A 22,003-nucleotide genomic window follows, 5' to 3' on the forward strand; every position below is an offset into this window, starting at 1 on the left:
TCAGCTCGGCTGTTATTGGCCAGGGGCCCGCACGGTGCGGGGAGCTGCACAGACCAGCCCCTGCCCTGCGGAGCGCTTATTACTGCCCGAAGCCAGTGGGACAGGCACTGGGGGGCCGGGAACAGAGCCGCTCTCTGAGCCAGGCCTTTGAGAGCAGGGGCTGACGCTGATCTCTCTGTTGCTTTAACAGGTGCCGGCTGCCTTTGCCCTTCCCAACCACTAGACCCTGGCTGGTGCGATGGAGGAAGCGATGGAGCTGCGGACGGACGGGAATTCCCTGCTAAAGGCGGTGTGGCTAGGCAGACTCCGGCTGGCCAGACTCCTGCTGGAAGGCGGGGCCTACATTAACGAAAGCAACGAGAAGGGCGAGACCGCTCTCATGGTGGCCTGCCGCACTAAACACGTGGACCAGCAGAGCACAAGCAAAGCCCGGATGGTGAGGTACTTGCTGGATAACAGGGCTGACCCCAACATCCAGGACAAGTCCGGCAGAACAGCCCTGATGCACGCCTGCCTCAAAGGAGCCGGGGAAGAGGTCGTTTCTCTGCTGCTGGAGAACGGAGCCGACCCGAGCCTAGAAGATCACTCCGGAGCATCTGCTCTGGTTTACGCTGTCAACGCAGATGACAAGGATTTGCTAAAGCATCTCCTGAAAGCCTGCAAAGCTAAGGGGAAGGAGGTGATCATTATAACTATGGACAAATCCTCGGCGGGTACCAAAGCTACCCAACAATACCTCCACGTCCCGCCATCGCCAGAGCTGGGGGAGAGGCAGGGCCCGGGCGTGTGCAAGGCGCCTTCGGAGAGTGAACTCAAAGCGTCCACTTCAGGCTCTTCAGTGGCTGCGAAGGAAGAGCCCTTCTTCCGCTTCCACTCCGCGCACGCCAGCGGCGGCCAGCCGGCCAAGGCCCTTCCCGAGCCCTGGTCTCCTACCAGGAAACTCGGCAATCCCAGAAGAGCCCGTTTGCCACAGCTGAAGAGGCTGCAGTCAGAACCGTGGGGCTTGATTGCACCTTCTGTTCTAGCCTCCTCCGCCCCTCCAGCCGAGGCCAAGGTGTGTGCCGGGGATGACATCACTCTGGGCATCAGTGACTTGTCGCTCTCCAGAAAGGTTTCCTTCCCCAGGAACGGCAGCAGTAAGAGCAAAGACCTGTCTCTCTTCCCTTTGGTGGATGACCAGGCTCTGAAGATCCCACCAACTTCTGTGCCAGGATCAAGGAATCCATCCTACGAAAAAGTTCAGCCCCTTCCTCAACGCGTAGCCAGGAGGAACGCGGTCCCCGCTGAGCCGGAGAACCCCAGCTCCGCCGGCTCGGGCCCCACACCCTTCAAAGACACCCTGCACCGGGGACGGCTGGGCACGGCGCATTACGATTCGGATTCACAGCTCTACTGCGACTCCAGCTCCGTTCTGGCTGATTCGGGGAAGGGGCCTTTGGAGAGAAACCAGCTCAACAGTTCCCATTCGGCTTTGTTCACCAGCTCCCGGGAATCCCTGGACAGCGCTCCCAGCACGTCTCCTGGGACGGTTCGCCGCAGGCCACCCAATCTGCTGGAAAGACGGGGATCTGGGACTCTCCTGCTCGATCACATTTCTCATACAAGACCAGGGCATTTGCCTCCTTTGAATGTAAACCCCAACCCGCCAATTCCCGACATCGGCTCTAGCAGCAAACCGTCTTCCCCGCTCGCTGCGGGCTTCAAACCCACAGTACCCGCTGCGCCGAGTTCACCGAGAAGGGCTGACTGGCGAGCCAAAAAGAAGTTGCTTCGGAGACACTCCATGCAGGTTGAGCAGATGAAACAACTCTCCAATTTTGAGGAAATAGTGGCCCAGTAGTTTGTATTTCAGTGGATTTTCCAGAAACACGTGCAAAGTCCCTGCTCTCTCGTGCTCCGCACAGTGGGGTCCCTGTGCCTGGCACCCCCTGCTCCAGGAGGGGCAGAGCAGGGTCTGATTCCCACAGCCTTGCACCTTGGGGGGCTGGGCACCGGGGCCAAGCCAGGAGCATTTAACACTCCCGTTGCCCAGCTGTGGAGACAACACCAGGTACAAACTGGGGAATCAGCACCAGGTACTAAAAGGATTTCTCTGCTACTGCCCCAGGTCTGGGCTTTGTTCCCAGGATGAATCTGGCGAAGGGCTGATTGTAGAGGAAGGTAGTGTGAGACACACGAGACTTCTCCCCAAGGAACATGAGCACCATTCCTTCAGTCTCCAGTTCTTTGTCCTTAATCTGTGTCTTTCCTACCCACACGGAGACAGTCCTGGGATCGCCAGTGCCTGTGGGGCTGGTGGACGTCTCAAGTGCCTACAGAACCAGAGCGGAGCTCACTGCTGCCAGGAGGAGGAAGAGCCGCGTCCCCCCGACACCTGCCCCGAGCCGGAGAAGGGACACAATTCTCTCTGCTTCCCAGAAATGCTATCGCTTGAACAGGCCAGATAACGGAGCAGATCCGGTCCTGGTGACACTCCGGTGCAACCAACGGGACTGCATCGGGGAGGTGTTCGGCCCGGCACCGTCAGGCTGCCAGGCCATTCCATTGCTCGGTGGGACGCTCTGCTGTGGGCGCTGCGCTGCCGGGGGGTGGGGGGCAGCGTTCCCCATCTCTAGCTCGTGGGAAGGGCGGGGGCCCAGGCCAGTGCTTAGCAGAGCAGGGCCCATGTATGGGGCCGAGGGCGCGTGGTGAATTCAGCCGCATGCTCCGCTCGGGGGAGGCGACTGGCTCTGTTCACATCCGTGAGGCTCAGAGGATTCCTACCCTGGGGCCATCTGACCCCGGCCCCCCCCGACAGCACACAGCCCCCCGCCGCTCTTCACACGAGAGGCTGTAGGGAGCCCCTCGCTGGGGTCCCCGGCCAGCTGCAGGGAGGCGAGTGAGGGGCTGCAGGGTCAGCCCCCGCCTGCCGCATCCGTGGTGACATAGGCAGCAATGTCACCCTCGGCTTCACTGCGGCTGCACCTGGGGCACAAAGGGGCCTCAAGCCAGTTCAACCCAGAACAGGGGGCTCCTCTGGTGACAGCACAGCAGCTCCTGATCTCCCCCGCTGAGCCCCAGCTGCCACAACAGTCCCGTGGGGCCATTGGCAGGAGCACAAACTAGAGCAGCCTCCAGGCTGCTCTAACTCATGGAGCGGGACCAGCCTGTTCAAGGCCAGGCCAGGCCTGGGGGAGTGTAAAGATGCCTTGAAGCCAACACCCCCACCCCTCTGAGCTGCACTGTGAATTCTTCACCTGCAGCCAAGGATCAGGGTGGTTTACTGACCTAGCTACTCCCACCCACTCCCAGAGTGGGGGCTGGAGCTGGTGTCACACTGGTTTGGCAGTTACCTTCCCTGCCCCAGAAGCCAAGTCTGGGATCTTCCTAGGGGCAGCCCTTGCCCCCCAGCCCAAAAGCTGTGCTAGGAGGGGAGCAGGGACAGACCTGAGCTAGTGCAGAGCGGGGCTGGAGCTGCAGGGGGAGGGGCAGCCAGGGACAGCCCTACAAAAGGAGTGCCCCAGAGAGCTGTCCACGCGGCCTATTCCTAGCCTTGACCTTGACCGTGGGTACAGAGCTGTGTATGTGGTAGAGTCCATGCAGCCGGCTGGGCCCCCATTCTGCTGCCAGCTCTGCATGGGCATCCCGTTACAGGATCGGGGCCGAAATAAATACCAGGCGGCAGCTGCAACGTCAGGACAGCAAGGCCAGGGGCAGGTAACCCCATCTCAGCGCTCTGCATTCCCCAGCTCCCGGAAGTGTTTCTCCCCATCTGCTACTGGGGTGGATATGGGTGGCGAGTGGATTGGTTTGGCCTGTAGGTGCTGAAGCTGTTACTAACCTCAGCTAAACCCACCCAACCAGCCCCTCCGCTGGAGAGGAAACCCAGCCCGAAATCTCATTCTAACCCTGGGCTCAATGGTTTGGATTAAACACGTGTCACGAGTGCAGAATGGCCACAGGCTTAGATACAGGACCTCCTCACTTCAAGTCGTCCCGGTTAACGTTGTGTCGTTGTTACGTTGCTGATCAGTTAGGGAACATGGTCGTTTAAAGTTGTGCAATGCTCCCTTCTAACGTCGTTTGGCAGCCGCCTGCTTTGTCCACTGCTTGCAGGAAGAGCAGCCCGTTGCAGCGAGCTGGTGGGGGCTTGGAACCAGGGTGGACCAGCAGCCCCCCCATCAGCTCCCGGCTCCCCTAAGTTCCCTGTGCTGCAGCCGTCCAGCAGGCTATCAATCGGCAGTTCAGCTGTCCCTCCCCCCACTGCCATGTGCTGCTCCTGCCCTCTGCCTTGGAGCTGCTCCCAGAGACCCCTGCTTCCTGTGCGGGGGTAGGGGGACTAATGTCAGGGTGTCCCCCTCCCCCCTGCTCCTGCACCCCATGTATCCCTTCTCCATATAGAGCAGGGAGGGGACACGGACAGAGAGAGACAGAGAGAGCTTGGGGCAGCAGCTGCTGTCTCACTTCCTGATCCACTTAAAAAGACAATGCACTTAAGAGTGGGTCAGCTTACTTAACGGGGCAGTGTGCATCTCTCTCTCTCCCACACACACAAGGTGTGTGTCTGTCTCTGTCTGCTATGCTGTCTCCCCTCCCTCGTGTTCGTGCTGCCTTGTGTGAGAGGCTCCATTAACAGCAATGTGTTAACCCCTGAGGGCTCAGCCGAGTGCTAATTCATCATTTAGCAGTAAGGCATTCCCTGGGAAATATCCCACCCTCTTCCACCCTCTGACTTCACCACTTCAACCAAGCTTCACAATCATCATTGCTGTGAACAGTATTCAATTGTTTGTTTAAAACGTATACTGTGTGTATATCTATATCATATATAGTTTTTTGTCTGGTGAAAAAAATTCCCTGGAACCTAACCCCCCCCCATTTACATTAATTCTTATGGGGAAATTGGATTCGCTTAACAACATTTCGCTTAAAGTCGCATTTTTCAGGAACATAACGACAATGTTAAGGAGGAGTTACTGTAATGAACTCAATATCCTGACTCCCGCTGCCAGCCCAGCGGTACCTGGCACGCAGCTCACTGCCACCTCGGGCACTATGTCCGTGTGGCCTCGCCCAGACCAACCAAATGACACGTTTCATCTAATCCCCTCATGCAGCTCTCCTGGTGATGCTCGTACCTTCCCCAGTGCACTAGCTGGTCTCTAGACTGTTGCAAAACCTTGCAAGGTTCCTGCCCAAAGCAGCCTTGATCTGTGGTTTAAATTGCACAAGAACCTTCTTTCAAAGTGCATTTTAGATTTCAATAAGCTGATTAGATCAAAGGCGAGCTAACATTTTTAGAGCCTTAAGGTTTATACCTACTGTAAGTCAAATGTCTTCTTGATGGAACTTTAGGCATATTTTCCCTGTTGTAATGAAGTGTCTGTTGAAATATATTTTAGACTGCGGATTTAACGCCTATAGTTCGCCACTTCTGTTCATTCCGAGATATTCCAATAGCTTTTTTTTTATTTATTTTTCTTCTGACAGTGAATGTCCTTCGCCACTGATTTAGGACAATGGTGCCCTGCAGAATGCAGGTGATAGATATGCTTTGAGCTTCCTGTGTAATGTACATTGGGATTGGAAATAGGACACGTTCTCCTTTAGCATAACATATTGTAATGATGTTTGTTCACATTTTAAAGTGTGCGTTCAGGTGTGCAGAGATGTTGGAAAATACTGTGCGATAGTTTAGACTTTATTACCTTGTCACATTAATAAACAGTGTAATATTCCTCTGAACTACACCACTCTTTCCCCGAGTTTATAAATGAAACGTGCCTGTAGGGCCAGTTAACCACTGGTGGGTGGGGGGCATCTTCCCCCCCCCCCCAGGAAATCAGCTCCGTGTTATTCAGTGGAACTCATCCTGTAGGACAGCTGGGAAGTTAAGGTCCCAAGGCTGCAAAGGAGAATTTTGTACTGAACTGAAACATCAGGTGGGATTTAGAGTAACCCAGGGCCAAATTCTGCTCTCAGAGTGTATTATCCACACTAAAAGAACAGGAGTACTTGTGGCACCTTAGAGACTAACAAATTTATTAGAGCATAAGCTTTCGTGGACTACAGCCCACTTCTTCGGATGTGGCCCATGAAAGCTTATGCTCTAATAAATGTGTTAGTCTCTAAGGTGCCACAAGTATTCCTGTTCTTTTTGCGGATACAGACTAACACGGCTGCTACTCTGAAACCTGTCATTATCCACAGTGTAATTTGGCTAGAGCATCAGGACTAATACTCCCAACGCTTCCTCCCCTGTGAAGGTACCCGGGGACCACCGCTGGTGGCCAGAGCTCTGGTTTTACACCAGTGCTGCTTCCATCTAGAGTTGGCTGCAAAATGACATTGGAGCCACGACAGGCACAGCGCCCCTTAGCAACACACTGGCGCATTGGCTCAGTGGTGACGCCAAGGACAAGCACCCCCTGCCCAATGCCCAGGGCTACTTCCTGCCCAACAGGGGGGCTCTTCCATTCCCCACGTGCCCCATCCCCCTGGGACCCAACTGACCGAGCCAACTCCCCTGGACCTGCGGAGCCCCTGCCTTTCCCACAGCGCGGGGGCAAGGGAGCAAAGGGCCGAGGCAGGTGGCAGCTCTGCTGTTGCAATACCCACTGGGTCGCTGCCCATCACAGCAGCCTGGGCCAGGCCCACCGGCCTGGAGGCCTAATCCAAAGCCAAGCCAAGTCGATGGGAGTCTTTCCCCTGACTTCCCCGGCGCTTGGCTCAGGCCTGCAGCCCGAAGGGAAGCGGGTGGAGGCATCGCCTTCCTAAAGCGCTGGGTGAGAATCATAGAATCATAGAATCTCAGGGTTGGAAGGGACCTCAAGAGGTCATCTAGTCCAACCCCCTGCTCAAAGCAGGACCAATTCCCAACTAAATCATCCCAGGGCTCTGGCCTGTCTCATCAGCTTATTTCCTTGCCCGTCTATTAGTGTTCAAACCGAGCAGATGGTTCCTTTAGCCCGAAGACAGCCATGGACCACCTGGGCCAGTTACCAACTCTCACCCGTTCCCATCCCAGGGCACAGCCACTCCACCGGGGTCTCGGGAATTCCCAGCAGGACTCTGCTGTTTGCTTAAATGTTCCCACTTGCCTTCTGCCCCCACCTCACCCCCTCGCAGTGAAGGGGGGCACCATTTCCACGCGGGAGGAAGTCATCCAGGCCACACCAGGCCCATTCACTCCTCTGGCAGATCACATTTGCTCCAGTGCCCTGCCATCGCCTGGCTGCAAAGGGCAGCAGGCCCACAGGACAAACAGCAAGATGTGCCAGCATCCCCTGCCCTGCCCCGCTGCAGCTGCCAGTTGCCAGTTGCAGCCCAGCCTCCGGGAGAATGGAGCCGGGGAGGCTCCCTTTCAGTGTCAGGGTACTCACTGGTGCCTGTCCTTTGCCCCATGGGGCAGGAGCAATTCCAGGCGGAGGGGGAGAGTTTTCCGCACCGGTGGGGGCCTGGGGCCCCTTGGGGCTGGCGCGCGGTGCCCGGCCGGGATCCGGCCCTGCTGGGAAGTGGAGGATTCCGCAGAAGCTACCAGGGAAATTCCCACGGGATTTTCCCCCGGGGAGTGACCCGACCCCGCCGCCTCTAGAGGGTGTATTTCGGGGGGAGGGGGGACAGGTTGGGGTGACTGGCTCGGATGGGTTCCCTGGGTTTCTCTCTCCCACAGTCCGTCACTCCGGGGCAGCCCCCCCGCGTAGCCCCTGCCAGGACCCCCGCCCCGGCCGGGCCCCCCGCGCACCCCCCTGGGCGGCCGCTGGGCGCCGCTGTGCCCCCCCCGGGGGAGGGCGCACGGCTGCGCGCTGGGGGCCCGGAAGCGGCGCTCCCCGCCCGGCTGCGCTGCCACGTCGGAGGCCGGCGGCGGCGGGGATGGGCGGCCGGGCGCTGTGCTGGCTTCTCTGTCTGCTGCAGGCGGGCCGGGCCGGGGGCGCCGAGCTCACCTTCGAGCTGCCCGACAGCGCCCGGCAGTGCTTCCACGAGCCGCTGCCGCAAGGCCGCCACTTCACGCTGGACTTCCAGGTACCGGGGGGCCGGGGCCCGCTCGGCTCGGGGGGGTCCCCGCTCGGTTCGGCCCGGCTCGGGGGGGGGGGGCCCCGCTCGGCCCGTGCGAGGCCCCGAACCCGGCGGGTCTAGCGGCTGCTGGCGGGGAGCGCCCGGGGGAGCCGCGGTCGGAGCTCGGGGGGTCCCCGCAGAGGACCGGGCTCCGCAGCGGAGAAGCCCCAGCCACGGCCGGGTTCTCTCCGGCCCGGTCCCGCCGGCCCGGCTGCGCCCAGAGCCCCCGGCTGGCGCCTCCCCGCTGGGGCCCCGCGCCGCGCCAGGGGCCGGGGCTGGAGCCTGCAGCACCAGGGAGAGCGGCTCCGCTCCGGCCCAGCCCCGGCCGCGGGGACCCACTGCCCGGCTCGTCCCCGCCGGCACCTAGGCTGGAGCAGCCCCGGGTCTGCCCGCGCCGGGTCGCTGCCGGGTCTGGCCGGACTGGGGCAGCCCCGTGTCCTCCCTTTTGTTTTAGTTTGTTTGTTTAGTTTGGAAAAGAGAAGACTGAGAGGGGACATGATAGCAGTTTTCAGGTATCTAAAAGGGTGTCATGAGGAGGAGGGAGAAAACTTGTTCACCTTAGCCTCTAAGGATAGAACCAGAAGCAATGGGCTTAAAACTGCAGCAAGGGAGGTCTAGGTTGGACATTAGGAAAAGGTTCCTAACTGTCAGGGTGGTTAAACACTGGAATCAATTGCCTAGGGAGGTTGTGGAATCTCCATCTCTGGAGATATTTAAGAGTAGGTTAGATAAACGTCTATCAGGGATGGTCTAGACAGTATTTGGTCCTGCCATGCGGGCAGGGGACTGGACTCGATGACCTCTCGAGGTCCCTTCCAGTCCTTGAATCTATGAATCTCCCTGCCGGGCCCGAGCCCCTGCCAGCGGCCAGCTCCGGCTGGTGCCAGAGATCAGGGGCACTTTCTAGGCTGGTCTGGGACTTGCCACCCGTCGGGCAGCCGGATCTGGGCAGAACCGGACCAGAACCGACCTCCGCTCCCACCAAACGGGGGGAGCAGTTGATAGAATTCCCGGTTCGCTGAAATGCCGGATAAAGAAAAGCTCCCTGGGCCGGGCCATACTTTAACTCATTAACATCCCAGCCTTTATGCGAACACCTGGGCGGCAGAGCTCTGTGTACACGGACTAGGGATCCCTCCGGAGAACACCCCTCTGAGCTCAGAGCTGCCAAGCCAGACAAGGGCTATTGGGATATTTCTGAAAGCTACAAGATCTCCCCCAGCCTCAGGGATTCCGTGTGAGCCTGTCAGTCAGGCTCCAGCGCCAGCTCCACCACCACCCATAGGGACAGGTTTGCAGATGGCTTTTGTACAGAAAAGGCGGGATGCAAAGCCAGGGGCCATGGCCTGAGTGAGATCCAGGCAGTGCCATCCTCTGCTTGGAGCTGTCTGGAGACAGGCCCAGCCGGGGAGGAGGGGGGCATGAGGTGAATTCTCCGTCCCTGACAGACATGCTTTGTCCCCATAGGTGATTACAGGGGGGCATTACGATGTGGACTGCTACGTGGAAGATCCCAACGGCAAGACCCTTTACAAAGAAGCTAAGAAGCAATACGACAGCTTTTCCCATCGAGCCGAGGTCGCAGGCGTCTACACATTTTGCTTCAGCAACGAGTTCTCCACTTTTTCACACAAAACTGTCTACTTTGACTTGCAAGTTGGAGACGAGCCCCCGATTCTCCCGGACATGAACCACAGGGTCACCGCCTTGACACAGGTCTGTCGGGTTCCCGCGTGCGTCTGTTGCATGGGAGTGGGGCAGTTTTGTAACTCTCTCTCGTGGTAGAGCAGCACAGAGCTTCTGAGGTTAGATGCCGATAAAGCGTGGCCAGGGTTGAGAAAGAAACGGTCAGGCCCTGGTGTGTCCTTGTCCTGGGCTCACGTTAGCTCTCAGCTAAAAGCAGAACTTCCAGCCGCAGGGTGACGGTACTGTGTGGTGCAGGGTCATGCAACGCCTGTCCCAGCAGAAGGAAAGAATGCAGCTGGCTTAGAAAAAGGGAATGTACCATAGTCTCAGGTAAAGGACAGGCCGGTCCAACCACACAATTCACATCCAGAGCAGAACCTTCCCTGAGCTGGGGGCTGGGGGAGAGGTCTTTGGGTCCATGCGTTGGCTTGGGCTTATCTCCAAGGAGAGAGAGAGAGGGGCATTGTGAGCCACGTACGTACACACACACAATCACACACACCCCAAAGCCAAAGCCACTCTTGACAATATAGGGGTGTGTGTGTGTGTATCTCCAGTTCTCAGCCCTGCACAGCTGAGCCCGATCAGCACCTGCAGCTCCCACTGACCCCAGCTGGAGAGCTCTGGGTGCTAAGCACCTCCAAAAGCAGGCCCCAGCTACTTCAGGTTGGGCACCCAAAATCAGAGACCACTTTGGAAAACTTGGGCCTGCAGGTAGAAGTAGCATGGTCTCTAGCCAGAGACTCGTTCCTCTGCCCCTCCTGGGCCGTCCCGTGACGCCTCTGCGGCTCTCTGACACGGGGGGCTGGTATTTTACTCCCTCATCAGAATATAGCGACTAGCTGATTGTCCCAGCCGGGCCCAGCTGTGTGTAGTGATGCAGGTACCAAAGAGGGTGTGTTTGTTTCCCCAGATGGAATCTGCTTGTGTCACCATTCACGAAGCTTTAAATACCGTGATCGACTCCCAGACTCGTTACCGGCTTCGGGAGGCTCAGGACCGGAGCCGGGCTGAAGAGCTGAACAACCACGTCTCCTACTGGTCTGTGGGGGAGACCGTCCTCCTCCTCGTGGTCAGCGTCAGCCAAGTCCTGCTGCTCAAGAGCTTCTTTACGGAGACGAGAACGACCCCGGGGGCCGTCAGCACCTAGGAAGCCAGAGTCGGTCCTGTGCCGTGGCACCGTGTGCCTGCGGGTTGGGTGGGGTGGGGCTGGGGAAGAGAGGAGGGATGCTCATGGGTCACACAGTGGAGTGCTACCGAGGGACCGAGTGGGGCTGGCCCTGCACACCTGGACTGGGAGCAGAAAGGGATTTATGGGAAAGTCACCCAAGCAGCAGTTCTGACAGAGTGAACGCTGTTAATAGCCGGCAGCCTCGCTCTGGGGGCCCTGGGAAGCAATGGGAGTGCAGGGGTTAGGGGCTCTCTGTGCAGCGGAGCTGTGACTTAGGCCAGGGAAGATTAGCGCTGGTTTCACTGCAATGGTTTGACTCTTGTTTGTAACCCTGTTGCATCTTCACTGCGAGGTGTAAGCACACCATGCAGCCCGAGGATCTACCCCAGAGCCCACGTGGGGTCACCTGCTCCCAGCACAGAGCAGAGGCCCAGGCCAGCATGGGGGAGGGTGTCACAAAGGGGCGCCGGATGTTTCCCGGTGCACAGACAAGCTGAACTGCCGTAGTTCACCTGAGCTGCAGTCTGTGCTCACCGAGGTGGGCGGCATGGTCAGGACAGAGGTAGGAGTCAGAGCAACCCCACTCACCCTACGGTGTGCCCAAACATCTGCTTTTCGTCAGGCAGCCCTCTCAGCCCAGGCCAGAGCACGCTACGTGAGCCATGGCTCCCGCTGCCAGCCGGAGAGGCTAAAAACCCTCCTCATCCTTTTAATGGAAGCTGAAATTCTCCCATAATCACAGGACTCCAGGAGCTGGGCCTTACAGAGAAGCACCAAATATCACGAGACGCTCAGTAAAAGTGGCAGAAATTGGCAGCTCTTGGCTCCCTCCAGGTTTGTTTGCGATAAGAGGGATCGTGTGGCCCCAGAGAGTCAGAGAGGTTAAGGCCAGAAGAGGCCATTCGATCACCAGCCTGACCTCCTGTATAGCATTGGCCACCAGCACCACCTGCTAGGCCCTCCCCCGCCCCGAAATGAGACCAACGTATTACAGCCCACGGGAGACTGGGCTGTTACGTGCCACAGGCAGAGGACAGGCAGGACTGTGGTGGAGGCTCCATCACAGGCAATTTTGAAATCAAGATGGGATGTTTTGCTCCAAGGTCTGCTCCTGCGGCAGGTCTCTGGCCCGTGCTGTACTCGGGGGCAGCCTGGGGGATCCCTGGTCCCTTCTGCCCTGTGAATCTAGGGCTGCCGAGCCCCGTCCCCCGTCGGGGAACAGTCCAGGGGATGCCCTGCTCTGCTCAGACAGCAAGGCCTCCTGGGCGAATGTCCTGGTATTTCTTCAGAACACAAAGTAGGAGTCACATGGGCCAGGAGGGGGCCCATGACTGAACCACTAGGCCTGAATGTGCCCCACGTTGCCAGCCACAAAATAGCTGCTGCTACCACAGGCTGTTGTGCAAGAACCGTTACAATACTAGTATTGGTCAAACAATGCTTTGCACTAAGCCACCCACATGGGAGGGGGTGGAGGGGGGATTAGTAATTGCAATTCCCCTGCTCAGCTGGGCTGACCCCACTGGATGTAACCTTTGCCACTTCTCAATAAACCCATGAGCCCGCAGTTTTCTTTCACCACTGATTAGACACACTGTCCCCCGGGCGCTGGGCAGTGCGATACAAATCAGCCAGTCAAAGCGCTTGTTCTCCTCTCAGGGCACAGCTACTGCCCTGTCAGCCCATCCTGTAACTGGTTGTAACACCCACGTTCTAGGAAGCCTTAAATAAAATGCATTTCCTACCGATTCATCGTCCTCCTTTGGCAGTTCAACAGCTGTTCCTGAAGGTGCATGTCACTCGCTGCTCACCCTGCACCCCCTGTGCTGGCCGCTGGAGCACAGAGCTCTGGAAACTGCAGGCCCCATCCTGCTCCCCTTCACTCACCTGGCCGGAGTCCCGGCTTGCTTGGTGCCAGGCCCCAACTCCACAGCTGGGTTAAATCAGCGTAATTCCCTTGGCTACCCCACTGAAGCTGTGCTGAATAAACCAGCTGGGCATCTGGCCCCTGGCTTGAGCAGCGTTGCTGTGAGTTTGTGACCCTGTAAAAGGCAGCAGAGCCTTGTCGTTACCGGGGCTGGGCAGCAGAGGGAACCCATGGGACGGATAGTGCCGCACTTCTCTAGCCCAATTCTGCATTCCCTGGGCCCGCAGCTCACCCCTGGCCTTGTGGGAGCCCTGCCTGCTTTGACCCTCTCCTCCCCTGGCCACTGCGGGAAGGTTTGATAACCCACTCGCGAGCCTCCTGCCTCGTCGGTTCCCTCGGCGAGGGTTTGGGGCTCGGACCCTGCTCAATGGGAAAGCCTTCGGCGGCTGCCTTTGAACGCCGCCCATGCAGGCAGCTCACCGGCCCCATGGCAGCCGTCGCCCAAAGGGGCTAGCAGAGGCATTTCTCTTCGAGCTGCTGTCAAATGCTTGGAAGGGCTGAGTGACGCCTACGTGGCCTGACCTAAGACGTCACCAGTGGTCCAAGGTGGGCTGAGATACTATGGAAGAGATGTGCTGGGTGGGGGCAAACCCCTCTCACCGGTGCGGTGCCACATGGCAGCAGGGAGGGCCAAAACATGGTAGGCTACTGGGAGGACTATCCCAGCCTGGAGCACAGAGCGGGAAGCCCCAGCTCTGGGCTCCATCTTGCTGCCTTTCTCCTGGGGAGGAGCCCCATTGATTTCAGGAGGCCCAGAGGTGCAGGTGCAGTACTGGGGGAAGAGGGTCATCATGGGCTGTGACAGAGTTGGAATTTTTTTGTGATATTTTTATGAGTCCTATGTGTGCCTCGGTTTCCCTTATACGTTGCACGGCTCCCCACCTGTGGGAGGATTGAGTTTGCTCGCTGGGCAGGCTAAGAGATGCAGGGAGAGGGTGTAACCAGCTGACTGAGCTGACCGGGGTCATTAAAAAGGATTGGCTGGTGCTGACCCATATCAATGGAAAATTCCAGAATACAAGGGCAAGTCCAGTCACCAGGATATGGACACCTAGCAACCAAGGCCCCAGAGGGAAGAGGATTCCCACACCTCTCAGCAGTAGGCAGGTGGAGAAACCCCACCACAAAGGACTGGAAGGTGTGAGGGGGGAACTAAGGAATTGGCTTCTGAGAGGTGCCAGAACTCCCTCACCTGGGAACTAAGGAAGGAAGTCAGGGAGAGAGCAAGCCTGAACTGGGCTTCACGGCAGTGGGGCTGGTGAAGTGCTCTGGGCTGACCAGCATGGACCTTCGTTTCTCTGTGCTGCCCGAAAGCCTCCCTGGGCGTGTCCAGGTGACTATAAACCCACCTGTTTTCACAGCGTGTGTCCCTGCAGCCACTGGGCGAGGTGCTTAGTCCCTGCAGAGTGGGTGAGTCTCTGCCAGGCTGTCACAGTTGGACTCGCTGGGCAGAGCTCCCGCTGTGAAGCAGGAGGGCTGGAGCCCCAGAGGTTCAGTCTGTGGAGGTGGTGAGAGTGTGTGGCTGACCCTGAAGGGAAAGAGAACCCCCAGAGGGTCTGATCCATCAAAGGGGCTCCCCCAAGAAACTGTTCCAAAGCTGGGGGCATAGCACCAACCCTGTGGATCTGTGACAACACCAAGACACAATCTGTGGGTAGCCAGGACACGCAGCTGCAGTTCGGCCTGGCCCAGCCACCCACACAGCCTAACGCTGTCCCACCTACATGCACAAGGAACTGGCCCCTCCAGGACACAGCGCACTGCACCTGCGGTCCAGCTCCGTGACACCCAGCTAGCGGTGCAGAGCTGCAGGCCTCAGCGGCTAACGTACCCCAGGGGTCAGCCCTGGCCATGCAGGAGAGGTCCAGTGACCATGTAACCGTTCAGTAACACTTTTCGCAGTCTATGACGGAGCAGGGAGCGGGCGGATTTGACCTGGGAATGTTGCAGGGAAGTTACACTGGGGATGGGGGACTTCCCTTGAAGGAAGATCCCTGAGCTGTAACCTGAGCCAGGACGGGGGGGAGGGGGGAGGGAGAAGTGACACCTTCTGGACAAAGGAGAGGAGGAGCAGTGGGGAGGGGGGAGAGAGCTCCTGGAGGAGGTTTTGGTTTCAGTCTTGGGCTGGGTGGTGCAATGCAGGGAACCCCAAGCTGGGATCTAAACCCCCAGAAGGACTTGATTGAGGGGTCCTGGTTGTACCTACACACACTGCTTGGGACTGTGTTCCTGTCGTCTAATAAACCTTCTGTGTTACTGGCTGGCTGAGAGTCCCAGGGAATCGCAGGAAGGGGGGTGCAGGGCCCTGACTTTCCCCCACTCCGTGACACAGTCCCACCTGACATCCTCATCAGCTAACTAGGGAAACATAGTCGAGATGATATCACTAGGAAGTTGGGTGAACAACTGGTTGAAAGACCAAAATCAAACCAGTGCTTCACTGTTAAACTGGAAGGACGTATCTACTGGGGTCCCAGAGGGTGAGTCCCAGGTGAATGTGCTTATACAATCTGCAGATGACACCAAGCTGGGGGGTTTCAAGCAGCCGGAGGACAGGATTCGAATTAAGAACAACCTTGACAAATTAGAGAACAGATCTGAATTCATCAAGATGAAATTCAACATAGACAAGTGCAAAGTATTTCACTTAGGAAGGAAAACTCAAACATACAACTACACAGTGGGGAATAGCTGGCTAGGTGGTTGTACTGCTGGAAAGGACCTGGTGATATGAGTGGATCACAGACGGAGAGTAAAATATGTGGTGAAGTTGCAAAAAAGGCTAATGTCATTCTGGGGGATATAATCAGGAGTGTCGTAGATACAACACAGGCAGTAATGGTCCCACTCCACTCGGCAGTGATAAGACCTCAGCTGGAGCACTGTGTCCACACTTCAGGAAAGTTGTGGACAAATTGGAGCGAGTCCAGAGGAGAGCGACAAAAGCGATAAAGGTTTAGAACATCCGACCTGTGAGGAGAGGTTAAAAAAAAACTGGGCATGTTTAGTCTTGAGAAAAGAAGACAGAGGGGGGATCTAACACCAGTCTTCAAATCTGTGAAGGGCTGTTCTAAAGAGGACGGGGATCAATGGATCTCCATGTCCACTGGAGGCAGGACAAGAAGTGATGGGCTTAGTCTGCAGCAGGGGAGATTTAGGATAGATATCAGGAGAAATGTTCTAACTGTGAAGATAGTTACATTGTGGACTAGGCTATCACGCAGACCCCCGAACTGGCTGCATGAAGCTGTCAAGTCAAAGCGGCATCAAAAAAGCTAACAGAATGTTGGGAATCATTGAGAAAGGGATAGATAGTAAGACAGAAAATATCATATTGCCTCTATATAAATCCATGGTACGCCCACATCATGAATACTGCGTGCAGATGTGGACGCCCCATCTCAAAAAAGATATGTTGGAATTGGAAAAGGTTCAGAAAAGGGCAACAAAAATTATGAGGGGTGTGGGATGGCTGACGTCTGAGGAGAGATTAAAAAGACTGGAACTTTTCAGCTTGGAAAAGAGACGACTAAGGGGGGATATGATAGAGGTCTATAAAATCATGACTGGTGTGGAGAAAGTAAATAAGGAAATGTTATTTACTCGTTCTCATAACACAAGAACTAGAGGTCACCCAATGAAATTAACAGGCAGCAGGTTTAAAACAAATAGAAGGAAGTATTTCTTCACACAATGCACAGTCAACCTGTGGAACTCCTTGCCAGAGGATGTTGTGAAGGCCAAGACTATAACAGGATTCAAAAAAGAACTAGATATGTTCATGGAGGATAGATCCTGTAACGGGTTTGGTCACAGAGACTTCCTTGGGACTGTCACCTGATGTGCTGAGATTACCTCTGAGCCCATTTTCCCTGCCAGTTTGGGACTTCCAGAACCCTTGAGCCAGACATGCTAGCCTGCTGCAACACAGACCCAGGGTCTGGGCCACATCCATAAAGCTGCAGGCTTTAAGTGAAAACAGCTCTGCAGGTTTCCTGCCTCCAGCACCCAGACACCCAGTTCCCAATGGGATCCAAACCCTCAATAAATCCGTTTTACTCTGTATAAAGCTTATGCAGGGTACACTCATAAATTGTCCCCCCTCTGTAACACTGATAGAGAGATATGCACAGCTGTTTGCTCCCCCAGGTATTAATCACTTACTCTGGGTTCTTTAATAAACAGAAGTGATTTTGTTAAGTATAAAAAGTAGGATTTAAGTGGTTTCAAGTAATAATAGACAGAACAAAGTAAGTCACCAAGCAAAATAAAGCAAAAACACACAAGTCTAAGCCTAATACATTAAGAAACTGATTACAGGTAAAATCTCACCCTCAGAGATGTTCCAATAAGCTTCTTTCACAGACTAGACTCCTTCCTAGTCTGGGCCCAATCCTGTCCCCTGGTACAGTCCTTGTTAGTTCCAGCAGGCATCTGAGGTGGAAAACAGGGGCTTTTTCATGACTGGCCACCCCTTTGTCCTGTTCCACCCCCTTTTATAGCTTTGGCACAAGGCGGGACTCTCGTCTCTCTGGGTCCCCAGCCCTCCTGCTAAATGGAAAAGTACCAGATTTAAGATGGATTCCAGTATCAGGTTATACTTCATATTTCTAGTTTGAGATACAAGAATGATACATACATACAAATAGGAGGAATATATTTGGTAGGTTATAACCTTTGTTATGATACCTTACAAGAGCCCTTTTGCATACAGCATATTCCAGTTACATCATATTCACACTCATAAGTATATTTCCATAAAACATACGGACTGCAACGTCACAGGTCCATCAATGGCTATTAGCCAGGCTGGGCAGGAATGGTGTCCCTAGTCTCTGTTTGCCAGAATCTGGGGTCGGCGACAGGGGATGGGTCACTGGATGATTCCCTGTTCCCTCTGGGGCAACTGGCATTGGCAGAAGACAGGACACTGGCCTAGAGGGACCTTTGGTCTGACCCAGTCTGGCCGTTCTGATGTTCTCACAACGCAAAGGCTCAAGTTTTCCTTTATGACATGGGAGCCAGCAGCTAGAAGTGAGATTAATGCTGCAGCCACTCACCAGCATTCAATAGTATGAACACCAAACACGCCCTTATCACTCTACTGTAACAACACGAACACCCAGCTGAGCCGGACTGGTCCCAGCTATGTACTTGGAGTCCCACTGAGACATGGGGACCGTGACATGAGCTGGCGCTGGGCTGCCAGCATCACACCAGGAGATCAGGACACCAAGTGCAGATGGAAGAAGGTACCAAGACTGCCTGGGAATCCCAGGGTAGCACGTCCCCTGAACCCACACTGACCCAGGCTCCACATCCCCACCTCCAGGAGTGCCCCCTCCAGCTCCTGCCAGCCTAGATCTCATGGCTTCTGCTGGCCCAGCACCCAACACCAGCGAGGGGCTGTGGAAGCCTCAGTCCTGAGTCAGCCTGAGGAGATTGGGATCTGTGTCCCCATGCTCCCTGGACACCTGGGGGGCAGGGGATGGGGCAGAGGCACCAGGAAGGGGGGTGGTTTGCTTGCTAATCTCACCTCCTTGCACCCATCAGCCCTTCTGGGGAAGCAGCAGGGTACATGTGCCATGGCCGACCCATTCCCCTGCCCGTCCCCGTCTCTCCTCCCTGGCCCTGCAGCAAGGTGCTCTCACACACACATTCTGGCCAGGGGGGCTGGGCAGAGCTAATGGCCTGGGACTGGCTCTTCCCACTCTCTCAGCCTGGCCCTGAATCCTGTGCCGAGCGGGGGCAAGCAGGCCAGCGGGGGTGCAAGGACAAGGGGAGAGGGCGGGCAGAGCGGCTGATCCAGGAGCAAGGTTCTGCCTGCTGGTATCTCTGCCAAGGCCCCCGGGATTAGCTGGTCTCCAGCAGCGAGCGCTGGGTGTGCCGGCTGGAGATGCAGCAAAGCCGGCTGGTGACGCACACGCTGCTGTGCACCCAGCTGGCCATGTTCCAGCCCTTTGGGGTCCATCCCAGAGCAGAGTGAGGCCCTGCCGGGTGCTGGGGACAGGGAACCGGGTCCAGAACCTCCCGGCTCCAGGGGCAGCCCAGCCCAGCCCAGCAAAGACCCCATTCCTGACCACCCCGTGGGTCCTACACTGCCCCAAATCCCACGCTACCGATGGCAGGAACCCAGGCAGCCTGCTTTCCCCTGCCCAGGACGGGCGCCTCGTGGCCTGCCCAGTGTGCAGACGGCTCTGACCCTGGAGCCGTGAAGAGCTGGGGAGCAGTGACTTTCAGCGAGAGCAGGGAGGCTCCAGTTTCCAGGGGAACAAGCTCCCAGGATTAAGGGGTGGGCACAGAGCCCATGAGCCGGAGCCAAATGTCCTGGCAAACCCCGTGTCCATCCGGCCCCACCTGCACTGACAGTGGGGCCAGCCCTCAGCTAGGGCCCATGGGGACACGGGATGGGGAGGCAGAGCCAGCACCCCACACGAAGGAAGGGTGAATTATTCCCAAGGCCAGCGGAGGAAGCTCCAGGTACGGTGCTTAGCCCTCCCCATCCCCTCAGGGGTCCCCAGCCAGGGAGTGAGGGGCTGCCCCTCCCCAGAGCAGCTCCCAGGCCTGCAGTCTGCACACCCAGACTGAACACCCAGATGCTGCTGCCAAGGGAGGCGTCTCCACTGGTGGGGCAGCCCACTCACTCCAGGAGCCCTGCGGAGCCAGCACCATCGTTGGCCCCAAATAACCTCAGACGGGAAATGTCCCACTTGGCCTCCTCCCAGCCTGCCATGCTCGGGTCCAGCCTCGCACCCTATCCCTCATCCTAGAGAGTGAGAGACCCTGGAGAGGGTCCAGCTCCTGTCACTGCCTGCCCCGGCTCTCCCAATAACCCCCACGCCTCTGCCCTCCCAGTGCCCCCCACGCCCCTGCCCCGGCTCTCCCAGTGCCCCCCCACGCCCCTGCCCTCCCAGTGCCCCCCACACCCCTGCCCCGGCTCTCCCAGTGCCCCCCACACCCCTGCCCTCCCAGTGCCCCCCACAACCCTGCCCTCCCAGTGCCCCCCACACTCCTGCCCTGGCTCTCCCCGTGCCCCCCACGCCCCTGCCCTGGTTCTCCCCGTGCCCCCAACACCCCTGCCCCAGCTCTCCCAGTGCCCCCCATGCCCCTGCTCTCCCAGTGCCCCCCACACTCCTGCCCCGGCTCTCCCAATGCCCCCCACGCCCCTGCCCCGGCAGTGTGGATTTGGGCTCCACCACTCCTGATGTCCGGTGGGGAGCATGAGAAGCCCAGGGGCAGAAGGAGATGCCTGGCTGGCCCTGCCCCTCAGTGTCAGCCCCAGGGGCCCGTCTCCTCCAGCAGCACACTGACCCCTCACGGCCCCAGGCCGAGCTGGGCACAAGGTCAGGGCCCACCAACCCGGCCCATCCGGGCACGGGGCTTTACCCAGGGCCCCAGCCAGGCTCTGGCCTCACAGGTAGCTGCTGTCGACGCTGCCGGTCCCATTGCCCAGTCGGCTCTGGGCTCCGGGCGTCTCGTGCGCTGGGGTGGTCATGGTGCTCCGCTTGGTGTGCAAGGAGGTGGCGGAGCAGCGGGAGGATCCAGTTGCCGGGGAACAGGGCTCAGGCCCCGCTCCGTGCCCCCCCCCAGCAGCAGTGCCCCAACCCCCTGCGGAAGGGGATGGTGAAGAGGCCGTAGGTGAGGGGGTCCAGGCAGGCGTTGAGGAGGCCGAAGATGAAGAGGACGTGGGTGAGGGACTGGGAGACGGTCTCCTCCATGGCGCGGGGGCAGAACCAGTACCACAGGCCCAGCAGGTAGTAGGGCGTCCAGCACACGATGAAGGAGCTGACGATGACCAGGCTCAGCTTCAGCACACGCAGCCGCGCCCGTGGGATGTTGCTGGTGGAGCGGCGCAGGGCCACCTCCTTGGAGACTAGAGCGACAGGGAGCCGGGCTGTCAGGGCGGGGCGCAGCCCCCACACGCCACGTTAGCCATGGGGGGAGCTGGCAAAGCCCAGGGCCCCGCCCCCCGCGGCCCCACACCATTCAGCGTGCTAGCCGGTGGCATCTCCCAAGAAGACCGGCCGTCCGCAGGGAGCCCCGGCCACGAGGGCCCAGCTGTGAGCCCCAGGGCCAGGCTCACTTCACCGCCCCACACGGGGCAGCCGGCTCTCCGGGAAACCGGGCCCCACAGACGAGCCTCGGGGCAGGGACCTTGGGCCTGAGTCTGGAACTCAGGACCGGTCCAACCCTCAGCTTCCCCCCCAGGTCCCCCCAGGTTCTCCACAGCCCCATGTGTCCCTAGGCCCACCTCCCAGCCCCTCCCCAGCCCCCTGCAGCTAGCGCCAGCCCACTCACAGAGGCCGGTGCCCATGCGCCGGGAGATCTCCAGCAGGATGCGGGAGTAGCAGGAGACCATGATGAGCAGCGGCAGGAGGAAGAGGCAGGCGAAGCCCAGCATGTTGTAGGCCGTCTCGTGCCAGCGCCGGGGGAAGCTGCCCCACGTGGTGCACTGGGTGAAGGTCTGCGGGGAGCGGATGGTGACTGTGTGGAACAGGAACAGCTGGAAGCAAAGCAGAGCGAGAGAGAGGGGAGCTGGGCCCGCGCCCGACCCAGCCGGGCCACGAGCGAGACAGGGAGCGGGCTCTGCCAGCCCCCCAACCCCTCCAGCACCCGGGGGAGGGCCAGCGCTTGGAACCACAGACGTTTGTGGGCCAAGCTAGCCTGCTGGGGACCTGGGCATCAGGGGACAAGAGGCTGTTCTAGCCCCCCCACGCCCTGTGGGGTGAGCTGAGCCGCAGGGAGATGGGGGCGTCCGCCCTGCCCACCTGAGCTGCCAGGAATGGCTTTTTCATGAGGGAGCCCCCCAGAGAGCCCCCCGCACACCATCTCTCCCCCCTCACGCCCCACCCCCCAACTCAACCGCTGCTGCCCGACTCACAGCCCCAGCAGGCTCCTGGGAGCCCCCTTCAGCCAGTGGGGCGAGGAGCAGTGCAGTGTGAGGAGCCCCCTCCACGTGAGATGAGTTGGGGGGGCTCAGCGGCCCCCGTTCTGCACAGAGCTAACAGCACAAGATCCCCACCCATTGCTAACTGGCCCAGCAGTCTCTGCTCCGCTCGGGGGGCTTCGGCAGAACCGGGGCGGGAGCCCAGGGCTGGGACAGGAGGGACTGTGGGACGGATACCTGTGGGGGGGAGAACGGGGCGGTACCTGTGGTGGGGAGGGGCAGCGGGTATCTGGGGTGG

General features: G+C 58.3%; 3 protein-coding genes across 3 annotated transcripts in view; 2 read left to right on the forward strand and 1 right to left on the reverse strand.

The window, feature by feature from the left end:
* Positions 1 to 227: 227 nt before the first annotated feature.
* On the forward strand, positions 228 to 2,580 carry LOC117870287 (ankyrin repeat domain-containing protein 34C-like). Its single transcript, XM_034757381.1, has one exon. The coding sequence runs from the start codon at positions 239 to 241 to the stop codon at positions 1,838 to 1,840; it is 1,602 nt and encodes a 533-aa protein (XP_034613272.1). The 5' UTR covers positions 228 to 238; the 3' UTR covers positions 1,841 to 2,580.
* Positions 2,581 to 7,815: 5,235 nt separating this feature from the next.
* On the forward strand, positions 7,816 to 12,639 carry LOC117870288 (transmembrane emp24 domain-containing protein 3-like). Its single transcript, XM_034757382.1, has 3 exons — positions 7,816 to 8,001; positions 9,502 to 9,750; positions 10,634 to 12,639. Exons 1-3 carry the CDS (start codon positions 7,852 to 7,854, stop codon positions 10,868 to 10,870), a joined length of 636 nt encoding a protein of 211 aa, XP_034613273.1. The 5' UTR covers positions 7,816 to 7,851; the 3' UTR covers positions 10,871 to 12,639.
* A 7,368-nt stretch (positions 12,640 to 20,007) lies between these two features.
* LOC117870285 (mesoderm posterior protein 1-like) overlaps positions 20,008 to 22,003 on the reverse strand; it is a 13,629-nt gene continuing 11,633 nt past the window's right edge. The window contains 3 exon segments of the mRNA XM_034757379.1: positions 20,008 to 20,400; positions 20,402 to 20,691; positions 21,117 to 21,448. Coding sequence (XP_034613270.1) covers positions 20,230 to 20,400; positions 20,402 to 20,691; positions 21,117 to 21,448 — 793 coding nt within the window. The 3' untranslated portion in view covers positions 20,008 to 20,229.

This window comes from Trachemys scripta, unplaced genomic scaffold, assembly GCF_013100865.1.
Source record: "Trachemys scripta elegans isolate TJP31775 unplaced genomic scaffold, CAS_Tse_1.0 scaffold_131, whole genome shotgun sequence".
NCBI classification, from domain to species: Eukaryota; Metazoa; Chordata; order Testudines; family Emydidae; genus Trachemys; species Trachemys scripta.

What these genes read in the sequence shown, in the direction of transcription:
- LOC117870287 (XM_034757381.1), top strand. Translation starts at nt 239, where the DNA reads ATGGAGGAAGCGATGGAGCTGCGGACGGACGGGAATTCCCTGCTAAAG.
- LOC117870288 (XM_034757382.1), top strand. Translation starts at nt 7,852, where the DNA reads ATGGGCGGCCGGGCGCTGTGCTGGCTTCTCTGTCTGCTGCAGGCGGGC. An exon ending in ACTTCACGCTGGACTTCCAG is followed by an intron (nt 8,002 to 9,501) that starts GTACCGGGGGGC and finishes TTGTCCCCATAG; the next exon opens with GTGATTACAGGGGGGCATTA. An exon ending in GGGTCACCGCCTTGACACAG is followed by an intron (nt 9,751 to 10,633) that starts GTCTGTCGGGTT and finishes TTGTTTCCCCAG; the next exon opens with ATGGAATCTGCTTGTGTCAC.